This window comes from Gallus gallus, chromosome 5 (assembly GCF_016699485.2).
Source record: "Gallus gallus isolate bGalGal1 chromosome 5, bGalGal1.mat.broiler.GRCg7b, whole genome shotgun sequence".
Classification (NCBI taxonomy): Eukaryota; Metazoa; Chordata; class Aves; order Galliformes; family Phasianidae; genus Gallus; species Gallus gallus.
The window spans coordinates 55,692,031-55,704,374 of record NC_052536.1 but is presented as its reverse complement, the minus strand read 5'-3'; the positions used below and the strand labels follow the sequence as shown (position 1 = coordinate 55,704,374).

The window sequence follows — 12,344 nt, the reverse complement described above, 5'->3', positions numbered from 1 at the left end:
TGTAGTTTGTGTTGTGTTGTGAACAAGTGAGTGATGGTGTAAATATGGTGCCAACAGGTGAGGCTGGAGGAGACCTTTGAGAAAATAAAACCTTAAAATCACAAACGTGAAGGCCAAATTCTGAAGCAATTTACTGTCAATTTTTGAAGCTATTTACTGGCAATTCTAGAGACCACAGAGCCTTCCTCACTGAAAGCCACCTTTCTGGGTTAAACGAGTTACTGTGTGTGTAGGAGAGGCTATTGCCATCCCAGAGGATTGTGTTGCCCTGTTTCACACGAGCTCTTTTCTTGGTTTAGGAGAAGCAGCAGCACGTGGAAGCTGCCGAGGTGGAGACACGAGAGCTGCTCCAGAAGCTGTTCCCCAACGTCTCTCTTCCTGCCAACGTGGTAAGAGAAGTGGGGCTCAGTGACCTGCTGGGAGCTGGGGTTCCACTGCATTGGTGGTCTGCAATGTGTCCCTGCAGTCTTCTCTCCCAAGGGTTCTGCAGTAGGAAGTGAATGCTTTCTGCTTGTGAGATCTGTGCTTGGTAGCAGCAGAGAGGCAAAGCTTGGCTATCTCAAGAACAGCATTAATTTTTTTTATCCTTTATTTTTCCTTTTAACCTCCCTGATGTCTCTTTCACCTGCCTGTGCTATCTCTGAGTATTCTCAGTGTCCTGATGATGATCGTTCATTGCAAGACTTAAGTGTTTAAAATGACTTTCTGCAAGGTTATAAAGGAACCTTCCTGCTGAGATCCCCAGAATTACCTGGCAAACGTCTGCTTTAACTGTTCAAAGATTTAACAACAACAACAACAAATCCTTAGGTCTTGAAATATTTATCACAGAGCCCTGACACTTGCAGGGAGACCTTTGTGACCCCACTGTATTTCAGTACTTGCAGGCCCCCATGAGCTGTGTCTGTCATAACCCTATGCTCCTGGATTGCTGTCTGTTGACTCTGGGCTGCTTACAGTACACTCAGAATGGTTTGAGTTGGATGGGGCCCTTAAAGGCTGTCTGGTCCTACTCCCCTGCAGTGAACAGGACACCTACAGCTCCATCAGGTGCTCAGAGCCCGTCCAGCCTGAGCTTGGGTGTCTGCAAAAACAACAAAACAACAAAAAAGACCCCATTTTCCTTACGTCCGGTCTGAATCTCCCCTCAAACCTCTCGGTACTGGATGAATAACCAATGTCAGGCTGTTGGTCAGCCTGTGGGAACTGGGGGACTGAAATGCTGTACCATAATCCTGCAGTTGGAGGACAGATGTCCTCAAGATAACTTTACTGAGGTTACCTGTTGCTCTAACTGAATGCATTTCCCAACAGAGCCATAGCGAATGGATATGTGGATTTGAAAAGATGGCTAAAGAGTATTTGAGAGGGGCTTCAGGATCTGAAGATATCAAGGTAAGCACAAACAGTTTCCTTGTGCATGGCACAGTGTATTTTCTGGTACAGATCTTGCAGATTTGTGAAGTTCAAATTGGTAAACAGAAATTGGTGATCAGAATTTTTTTTTATAGCAATTGGCATTATATATGTTGGAAATATGGTTGCATCTTTGAAAAGGACCTTGTGGGGTTGTGAAAGCACTAATTGAAATTCCTGGTTCCTTTTTCAAGTAACTGGTTTGTTTTTGGGCAAGTAGGGTTACTGCAGTACCTTCTGTAAAGGTTGTGATTGCATAGGTGAATTGTTGTGCTTGCTATTGTAAATGGCTGTTTGTGAGGGTGGATAGCGATAGGGCAAGGGGGAATAGTTTTAAGCTGAGACAGGGGAGGTTTAGGTTGGATATTAGGAGGAAGTTTTTCCCCCAGAGGGTGGTGACGCACTGAACAGGTTGCCCAAGGAGGCTGTGGATGCCCCATCCCTGCAGGCATTCAAGGCCAGGCTGGATGTGGCTCTGGGCAGCCTGGTCTGCTGGTTGGCGACCCTGCACGTAGCAGGGGGTTGGAACTGGATGAGCATTGTGGTCCTTTTCATCCCAGGCCATTCTAGGATTCACTGTGTGATTCTGTTGGCATCCTTGCATGGAGTAGAAAGTCAGACTGGCCAATATCGAACGCTATTTGAAGTAGGGTAGTTAGTAGAACTCAAAGCTATCAGCTGAAATGTGACTTCTGGTCATCTTTCCTCCTTTGACAGGTTATGGAGCAGAAGTTGAAGGAGGCTGAGGAGCTGCACATACTGTTGCAACTGGAATGTGAGAAATACAAATCAGTTCTGGCGGAGACGGTAAGCAGGGTGCCTGCTCCTTGTGTCCTGTGATGCTGTAAGCTGCCTTTCTTCTGCTGAAAGCTTTCAAACCACGCTCTTTCTAGGAGGGGATTTTACAGAGGCTACAGAGGAGCGTGGAAGAGGAAGAAAGCAAATGGAAGATAAAAGTTGAAGAATCACAGAAGGAACTCAAACAGGTATGTCTGAAGATCTGCTTTTTATTATAGTTAGGCAGCTTCTGCTTGAAGTAGCAGAGGGTGTTTGAGAGCTGCAGGCTGTGTGGAGCAGCCCTAGCTGCATGGTTTGTTCTGTGCGTGACCAGGGGTGAAAAAGGTGAAGTCTGCAAACAAAATAATAGAAGTGTATGTGTCCCATTAGAGTGCCCAGGAACGTACATTTTTCTTATCCTGACAGCTCAAACTGTGTTCCTGTTAGGTGCCTGTTGTTTTCCAAGTCCACTTGTAAACAGATGCAGATTCCTGGTGCTGAGGTTTGAGTATCGGATAATGATAAGCAAGATGTTCTTGTTTTGTTTCTTTGAAGCACTTAATCCATTATGGTCAACTAATTACACTTGAGATTGCCTGCAAAGCTTGCCATTTTAGGGAAGCTCTGTTGTTTGCAGGAGTGGCAAGAAAAAAACCTTTTATGTTTCTTTCCTTATCTAGAGTTAAAGTAGGTCAAACTGTTGTGTTTTTTTTTCCTTTGCAAGAAATTATTTCTTGAAAGTATTTCTGTTTAGCAAATTTAAGTGCGAGAGTATGAGCCTGAAGCATTCATATAGATAATTTATAAACCTGTTGTTTGGGGGGCTTATAAAAGGCTGTCAGATCTTCAGCTGTAGATGTGCCACCATCTGCTGCGCTGATACAAGCCTTAGTAAGGCTAAATATGCTGGGTTTAGCTGTGTATAGCTCGTGAATGGAGACTGCTCTCCCTCTTAGGTGACTGGGAAAGGTATTTCCCTTGCTATGACTAATGGACAACTGGCTTAGTCCTTACACTCCAAATCTGGGCTGTAAATATGCATCACAACTTCTCACGCTTAGAAGAAAGCAGAAGTGTTCTAATGGAGGCTCAGTATGTTGAATTACTGGAGTGAGCATCTGCTTCGATTCAGCCACTGATTTTCATCATCCCTAATATTCTTCAATGGTAGAAGCAAGCCTGTGTGTATATGGAGAGTTTGTCTCAGACCAGCACAACTAAATGATGCGTTTATCTCTGCAGATGCGCTCATCGGTCGCCTCTTTGGAGCACGAGGTAGAGAGGTTAAAAGAAGAGATCAAAGAAGTTGAAACTGTACGTGCAGTGTTTTTCTCTTTGAAGCTTTTCGTTACTCAAAACAGAATTTAATCCTATGCTGTAAATCTGAATACGCTGGGGTTTCTCTCCTGCAAGCAGCGTGCATCTTGTGTTGTAGTTAAAGCTGAACCTTTTGGCAAATGCTTTTAAGAAGCAGAGGTGCAGAGTTCTACAGACTGCTCTGTTTTTACTTCAGTGCTCATCCACTGGATTGAGTCTCTGGAAAGTGGAGGCCAAGCAGTTTGCCAACAGGCAGACATATCAAAGTAATCTTAGGTTTGATTCTTTTTGTGTTTTATGATTTTTTTTTCAAATCTTTTTGAAGTCTAACAGTTTAAATCTGTGCTAGGCAGTCACTGGATTTGAAATGCTCTCTAAATGTCATGGAGTACTTCATAGAAATTTGTAGCTAATAATAAATTAAGAAAATGATGCTGCAAGGAAGACATTGAAAACATTTGTTTTTAACTCTGTTTTTCTGTTTCTAGCTTAAAAAAGAGAGAGAACATTTGGAAAGTGAACTAGAAAAGGCAGAAATAGAGCGATCTACTTATGTTTCAGAAGTCAGAGAGGTAAACACGATTGACCAAGCTGTCCTTTTTCCTTTGTTGGGTTACCACTTGGCTGGCAAACTAATGCTTAGCCCCTGCGGCTGAGGAGTTTGTATGCTTGTGACCTTAGGGTAGAGCGACACACTAATAATGAGCAGAAGAAAAGTGGGCATCCTAAGGAGACAAACCCTAAAACTCTAAACTTCATTTCAGCTCAAAGATCTGTTGACTGAATTGCAGAAAAAACTTGATGATTCATATTCTGAAGCAGTAAGACAGAATGAAGAGTTAAATTTGGTAAGAAGCTTGTTCTCCGCTGGGCACAAACCAGGCTCCCAGCATTACTTATGAAGCGGAGACTTCATCCCAAGTCCTGTCTGTTCTGCTAACCTCTTCAGCTTGATATTCTTGTCCATTGCGGTCATTTGTGTAGTCTGACTTCTACACTTTGTCTCTTTCTCTGCTCCTAACAACAGCATGTCTGGTTCTTAAGACTTTCCAAAGTCTTTAAGACTTTGATACCTGAGCCTTCTTGAGAATCAACGCTTTATAGTGTAGACATATGCAGATATAACATCCTTGGAGCAACAGACGTGCTCTCATCACTTCAATTTGAGGATTATTCTCCTGCTGTTTTTTTCCAAAGCTTTTGAGGATGCAGCTGTGATATCCATGCTCTGACTGGGCAGAGGCTTTTCCATCCTTCTCTGTACATACACAGATGGATCCAAAGCAATGTTGAATTAATTCTGAGTATCCAGTCATTCTGCAGCTGGTGTTCTGATGTGGCTGAATAACTCTTCTGGCTTGTGGCGTACGCCACGTGCAGCATGCTTGGCTAGAAGCACTATCCAGCCAATAATGCTCCTGTTGCAGGTTTTCTCAAGAAGCAGCTGGATTACCCGAGGCCAGACCTATAGACCCAAAGATGCATGGTTTTCCCAATCTGAGTCCTTTCATTTGTTTCAGTGTCTTTTTTCCTCCCCGTGCTTGTGTTTGAACAGCGCTTTCTTTGTGCTTTTGAGCCAGGATCAAGAGAAGGTTGTTTCTACCACCGCGTCTTCGGTGGGTTTTGGAGTAGTTGATAACCTATCATAGAAGCATGCTGTAGAGGTTGGAAGAGGCCTCAAAGGTCATTGAGCCCCACCCCCTGCCATGGGATGGGTGTCCCCCAGCAGCTCAGGCTGCCCAGGGCTCTATCCATAGCCTTGGTCACCTCTACAGATGGGGCTAAAATAGTCAATTAAAAAAAAAAAAAGTTAAAAATCACAAACTACTTAAGTTTAATTGCATGCTTGGCAAGTCTAGTACAGCACTCATTAGCATCCTGCCTCAGCAACCAAAGCCTCCTGTTTTGAAAGCAAGGGAAATGGGAATTGAATGCATATCTTAAAGTTAATCAGTAAACGCCAACCTCTTGAATATAAGAAGCAACAATCTATTATGTTCTGCAACAACAAAAGCTTAAAAAGCTGAGCTCCCTGCTAGGGCAGCTTGACTCGGCAGTGTAATGATGCTGTGCTGGTTGGAGGAGGTGGTAAACAAGTACCTGTGTGCAAATGGCTCAGGAGCGGCCTCCAGTGCATAGGAGGGTTTTTTTTTCCCTCTTTATTTTGTTTTTGGCAGTGGGCAGGAGGCTGAGGAATAGGAAATGATGGGATTTTTGTAATGTTTCCCACTTATCTGTGGGCTGAGCATGGAGAGAAGCAGGCACCACTGCAGAGTGCTTCCCCCAAAATGTAGAAACCAGCATCCCCTGGTACAGGTGCTCCAAAGGGGGGAGCCTTCTGTGCATGAGACAAATGTGTTGCAGAGGTTTGGAACGAGGGAGAATCTGGCTCTCTGCGTAGCCCATTGTTCAATGCCTTAATCCCCTGCTGGCTCCCAAGAAGATTGACAGCAGGAATAGTGGACGTGAGCACAGTGTACTTCAGAGTCACAAATCCTACAAAATTGCCACTCAAGCTTCTTATTAGTTTTTCTATTCGAGGCTCCAGTCTTGAGTGCTGTGGCTGGTTCTATTGAAGAGCAATCGAAATATTCTTTTTTAAAAAATAAATAAAGTTTATTTCCTTCCTCTGGAAGGCTGTGTTTTAAGGGCAGGCAGTGCAAAGTATTCATCCCTCTTGATGGAAATAGTTCCACTTTTTGGACTGAACCTAAACACAATCGACAACTTAATATACCCCTGCCAGTGATTCATTCCCCAACCTGACATTAGCAGACTGATTAAGTCAACAGAGTTGTAACAAGTGGTGCTTTATTAAGATGACAAGCAGAGGGTTTTTTAATTTATTCAGCAGTGAAGTGGCTGTTTAGCCTGAATTAGGAAGATGACAGCCTACATTTTGGGATATTTGCTGTGAACTGAGTCGAAGCTGGGACTGGCTTGTGATAGGAGTGCTAGAGAGGCTTACGTACATTCAATATTGCTAATGGTCTTATTGGCAGTATTGTTGAGACCACTTGTAGTTAATCTGATTCCAACTGTATCTTTTCTTCTGTAGTTTCCATTCTTGACACTTATCTTTACAGATGGACTCTCTCTCTTCCTTGACTGTCCTTGTAAACCTCACCATACGTGTTCACTAATCCAGCGTGTGCAGTAATCGTCAGTAATCTTACTCCTGTTGCAGTCAGCGTGCACTAGGGCAGGCTAGGGGAAAGACAAATTGCATCTGTTTCTATGTGGGGGAAACTGATTTCTTTGTTCCTGTTTTGCAGCTGAAAATGAAATTAAGTGAAACACTGTCAAAACTCAAAGTTGATCAAAACGAGAGGCAGAAGGTAGCTGGTGACTTGCCCAAGGTAAGCAGAGACCCTTAACACTTACAGATGTGCATATTGTTGAAGCCCTTTCAATCTGTAGCTTTACAGTGATGGAAAACGTGGTGTTTCCAGCTGCCTGCCTGCTGGGGTGTTACTGCACTCAATACTTCCCCAGGTGGCTGAGGCTGTGGGTATAAGAGCTTGTGCAAGATACCTGCAGGTCTTATGAAATGATAACAATGCAACAAGCAGCTTTGTTTCATTACCCAACTTGAAAGTGTCTCTTGTCCATGATAATTTTATGCCAACAGGTGATTTGAGGCTGACAAATAATTCTTTATTTTAAGAAACCCAGCCTAATAAAACCCCATCTCACAGCCCTACACCCACATCACAGCCTGAAGCTTTTAAATCCAGGCTCAAATGGCAGTGGTTACAAGTTGGCTCAAAAGCCATCTGCCCATTTGCACGTGGTTACAAATTGGCTGTAGCCCAGGAGACTGCAGATCTTTCAAGATAGCCCAACACGAGCTCAATGAGACAAGCAGGTGGGTTACCTCTGCTTTTCTGCGTTGGTTGCTCTTGCAAGATGGATGGGAGTGGAAAATCTTTAAGCACATGAGGTCTCAGTGCTGTCTGTCGCCCCAGGAAGGAACCTCTCATGGGAGAACTGATAAGTGGAGAGAGACAAGAATAGCCTGTGGAGTAGCTGAGGTCAGGCTCTAGGCTCTACAACACTTTGTTCCTTCTGTGATACTGTCTTCTCAGCCATGAGTACAAGATGAAAGTGGGAGGGAATACACAAGCTTTATACGAAGGTTGCTAGTGCTCTGAGGTTAACAGCAGTTCTTACAGACATCTTCTACAGCTGTCCTGCCTCTTGAGGTACCCTAAGACCTGTCAGTGATGGGCCAGCGGGGTTGACAGGGTCACTGAAGCACTGCCAGGAGGTGGGAAGGCGAAGGAGATCTGCTGTGATGAAGTGTTTAAAACATTTTGCTTGGGACAGTTATGCTGGATGTGTACACATGAAGGGAGCTGTGCTGATGCCTGTGGTTTGTGGTGTACTCAGTATAAATACAGATCAGCAGTCAGGCTTCTGGAGACCTGCCTGTGCAGCTTCTCTCACATGAAATGAAAAAAATTTTTTTACATAATAACTTGATGTAAGACTATTAGAGTTTACCCCATAGAATTGCTTTAAAATGCATGCAAGCTGACACGCGACGTACTGATTGTAAGGAGACATGTCAATCTTGGCAAATGTGTTGGTCCCCTGAGCAAATCTGGCATGAAACACATTTCCTGCTGAGCAGTGATTTCCTGTGTCTCTAATGCTGCTCCTGGAGAGATGGGGGTGCGTTCAGTTCTCAGCCTTTGCTAATTGTTGCCTCCTCTGTTTTGTTTTGTTTTGCTTCTCCCCACCCTGCAGGCCCAGGAATCCTTGGCATCTCTTGAGAGAGAAATTGGAAAAGTTGTTGGGGATGCCAATGTGATTGAAAACAGCGACGTTCGCACAGAGTCGGTGAGTTTTTCTCTTGAGACCATGCTCAGAGCAGCACAAATCCCATGCGCAGTATCAAATTTGGGAAGTTAGGTGCAGCTTAGGCATGATTTTGATGGGAAAATGAAGGCTTGATGAAACCTCCTGTCTTGCAGCTTGTCACAGTTAGCCTCAGAGCTGTATTCAAGGGATACGGATATCTTTTTTCTAAGCATTGGCTGTTCCACTGTCGTCTCGGTTGTGACCTCATTCCTGCGGCTCACGTTTGCAAGGAGGAAGGGGAGAGATTCTGGATGTGAGATCTGGGCTCCCAAGGGCTGTTGGTTTGAGCAGAAGTGGGAAGAGAAAAGTTAAGGGAAGATCCCCAAACTTGTCCCTTCAAGAAGAGCCGCTATAAGTAAATCTGCTGATTACTAAGTAAGCTTAAAATACTGACTCTTGGGTTGGCATAAGTAATACCAGAGGAAGAGAGCAGTCTTGAGTGTCCTGGGAAAATCTCTTGCCAGAACCTTCAGCCTTTTGGTTGTCTGCAGCTGTGGGCAGGAGCCTGCTGTGAGCCACAGGTAGGTGCCTAAATGCAATCCAGCTGGCCCAGGCTCCTGGGGATCTGTGCTGACCTTGGTGTGGTTGTGCAGCAAGATCATGCTGGTCTTTGTCAGTAAGCAACCAACTCAAGTGCTGCTTTGTGCTGGGAGTATGGAACTCTCCAGACTGAAGGTGTTTTTAGGTCCTCTGGAAATTGGATTGCAGTTGCAAGACCTGGAATTGAAGGACACTAAAATGGTGATTTCTCATGTTGATGGGTAATTGCCTGAGCCTGTGGGTTACTGTTTGCATGGAAGATTGCTGAACTGTTTTTACAGCTGGTACTCCCAGAGAGCTGGCCCTCACCACTAGTACAGGTGCCTGAGTCCTGGTGTCATAACAGAGCTTCCCCATCTCTGGAAACAAAAGCTTTCCCATCAGCTTCAAAATGGCTTCAGAAGAGCTTTCCAGTAGGCAGCTGGGATGGGTAAAGCAGATGTCTTCCCAGCATGTTTTACACAGCTAAATGGTACCGGTGGAGCTCATTACCCATTTTCATCTGATGGATAGAGTGGTAGGAAATGCTGTCATTTGAGGAGGAGAAGAGCACTTGCTGGTAGGACAAATAATTTATATCGACTCCTTTTAGCCACTGAAAATATGTGGCTTCATCAGCTGAGACAGGAAGCTAGGAGTCCTCTAAGGAGTACTGTATTAAAGCTTTTGTAGTCATTAGCAAGAAAGAGATGGCTTTTTTCTGAGTGATCGTTCATGGATGCCGATCGACCCACATGTTGTGGGCTTCCTACCTCAGGGCCAGAGCTGCAGCTGGGCTTGGGAAACCACTGACGTCCCAGCCCCGTGAGCTGCTTTCCTGGAAGGGATGTTGGGTCTGCTGAGCCCTCTCCTGTGCTGACAGCAGAAGGCCGGATGGTGTCAGTTGGTTGTTCCATGTCCCTGTCTGCAGCGGGATGGAGAAGAGCAGCCGCCCTCAAGTCAGTGACAAACTGCTTGCTTTCTGCTATGCCATTCTGACCTTCCTTTGGGCATGATGCCAAGGGTTGCCTAATATGCTGAAAAGGCAAGTGCAGGGTTCGGGGCAGGGCTAACGATGCAAGCTGACCACCAGAGGAATCCATTGTCCTGCCCATTCCACCTCTTTGCAGAGCTCAGAGTGTTGGTGCTGTCAGCCATGGCATTTCATAGCTGGTAATGCTGGCTAGGTGTCTTTAGATGTTCCCTGCTGCGGCCAAACTCCATTTGTTTGGGCTCTCATGACTCTCAGCCTTGCAGAACCCCTCTGCTTTATGGATTGCTCCACTGTGGCTGTGTGGGAGCATCGTGGGGCCCTATCCAGTTTGCCTGTAGAATATCTGTTGCTTTATTCTTAAAAGCGTGGAAAAACAGTCCTAATAAACCTGTAATTAAGCCTTCATTAGTAAAATTAAAAAAAAGAAGTTAATTGCCTAAACACTGCTGTAAACAGGTAGCCATTGGCAGAGGCTGAAATTAGAACATTATCTCCTTCCTTATGCCTTTTTCGCTGCTGCTTTTTCTTTTCTGCAGAACAAAAAAACAAAGCTGTCTCCCCAGAAGCCTCAAACCCCAGCTTAAAATAGCTGTTAGATTAAAAAAGAAAGTCTTCCAGCCACTTCCACCTAGCAACAGGGACTTTTTATTTTTTCTTAAGAAGGACCTGAAAACACATGCTCACAAATGAGCATATTTGTTCCTTCTGGGTACTGGAACCAACCCACAGAATTGAGAAATGCTGCTTGCACAAACCCTCAAACACATTCTGTGTGTTTTCGTTAGACTCCTTTTCTTTCTATTTAAAAATAGACCATTTGGGTTTTCTAATTAGCTCGCTTCCTTGTCACTTATGGGACTCGATGATGACTAAAGGCTGCCTTTTAGTGTGCTTTAAGGAAGTCGTTTATATTCAGCAGCTCTCTTAGGCAGTAAACTTATTTTGAGGATTATATGCAATCTAATGGGCTTTCTTCCCTGAATCTGTGTGAAGCACTCCATCCTTGAAAACTGAGATTGCCATACGTGTGGAGCACGGAGGGGATGAATCTGTCAGCTCAGTGCCTGTCAGAAGGGACATCTGATTGTGGGCATACCCAGGAGGGCATAGAATCATTAAGGTTCAAAGAGGCTCCTGTGGCTGTCCCTCTGCCTCTCTACTTCCCCACATCCCAAAGGTGCCCTCCCCCACGTCACAGAGCTATGGGGCCAGAGTGCAGCACCCAGCCCCATAATGCAGCTGTGGGCAAACAGAAGCTGCTCTGTGCCTGTGTTGAGCCTAAGCCCATTGAAAGCTGGTCAGGATTTGAGCCCATGCAGGCTGAGGATATGTCTGTAATTCATTGGTGAGCAAGGCTGGGCTGGATGGGGGCCATCTGATGGGGGCGATGGGCCACGGTGGCAGGGGCTGGGGGGGGAGGGTGCTTTAGCTTCTCTTCTGACCCCAAAATTCTGTGATTCTGTGATTTATAAAGCCACAGAATAGAAGGGAGGAGGAGGCAAATATAGGTGAGAAGAGCACTTCCCTGAGATATGAGGGCTGGGGGGAAACGAAAGGCTCCTCCATTGCTTCTGCCTGTGGTGGTTCCTACGCTAACGTGTGTGCATTCCCATTCCCAGTGCCGTTGGTCAGTGCCTTGGTTAATTCATTAGCTGACACGCTAATTGCACTCGCCTCTCCACTTTAATCAATCCTTAGGAGATTGCTATGTGAATTCTCAGCCTTGACAGAGCTGCTTTTCTACTTCAGTAAGGGTAAAATGGGTTAAAGCTACTGTACAACCGCTTGCCAATGGTTTTTAGAGTAGAAGAATGTTTACCAGTTGCACGCAAGCAAAGAGCTCTGCAATATATTGCTTTGTTCTCTTGCCTGAGCCCAGAGTAGTTTCTGTAATGGTGCAGGTGGTTGGGTTTGATTTACTGCCCTCTCTGCGTTACAGCAAGTCTAGCCGCGCTGCGAGCCAAATGGGAGCTGGGAAAGTGGCCCTCTCTGAACTTGCTCTAATTTCCCTTAAACCCCGGGGAGAGATTTGCAGCAGCATTATGCATCAGTCTCGTTCTGTTAGGAGAGCTGTTTTCAGCTGGAGCGGAGTTGGCTGATGCTGAGCGCTTGCAAACGCTCCCGTGTTCGTGTTGGGAATTGGGTGCCGCTGTAGCGCTGGCACCGAGGCAGGTTTGCTTATTTTTAGCTGATGAATTTGCAAGGGGAAGCTCTCGTGCAGGTCTGTCTGCAGGTCTGTCTTGGGAGCTGAATAAGGAGCAGTTCGGATGCGGAGTTCTTTGTGCCTCTCTGAAGGAGGCGATCAATAAAGGTAATCAGACAGGGATTATATCGCCGTTAGCGCAGCACGCTCGACAAGGGGAGAAGGGCAGGCAGGAGGGGAAGAGTCCACTTCGGAGCTGCAGTGCTTCCCTATTCATATTAAGCTGTTGAACTCCTTTTAAAAAGGAAAAAG

General features: G+C 45.4%; 1 protein-coding gene across 21 annotated transcripts in view; it reads left to right on the top strand.

Annotated features, from left to right (window-relative positions):
• KTN1 (kinectin 1) overlaps nt 1-12,344 on the top strand; it is a 70,351-nt gene that overhangs the window by 55,679 nt on the left and 2,328 nt on the right. For 15 of the 21 annotated variants that reach the window (XM_040700729.2, XM_040700732.2, XM_040700726.2 and 12 more), the window contains 9 exons: nt 300-389; nt 1,315-1,395; nt 2,134-2,223; nt 2,310-2,402; nt 3,436-3,507; nt 3,999-4,082; nt 4,275-4,358; nt 6,786-6,869; nt 8,263-8,355. In XM_040700729.2, the coding sequence (XP_040556663.1) occupies nt 300-389; nt 1,315-1,395; nt 2,134-2,223; nt 2,310-2,402; nt 3,436-3,507; nt 3,999-4,082; nt 4,275-4,358; nt 6,786-6,869; nt 8,263-8,355 (771 nt within the window). The remainder of the gene's footprint in view (nt 1-299; nt 390-1,314; nt 1,396-2,133; nt 2,224-2,309; nt 2,403-3,435; nt 3,508-3,998; nt 4,083-4,274; nt 4,359-6,785; nt 6,870-8,262; nt 8,356-12,344) is intronic. The other 6 variants (XM_040700733.2, XM_046941490.1, XM_015287311.4 and 3 more) reach the window with 1 other exon arrangement.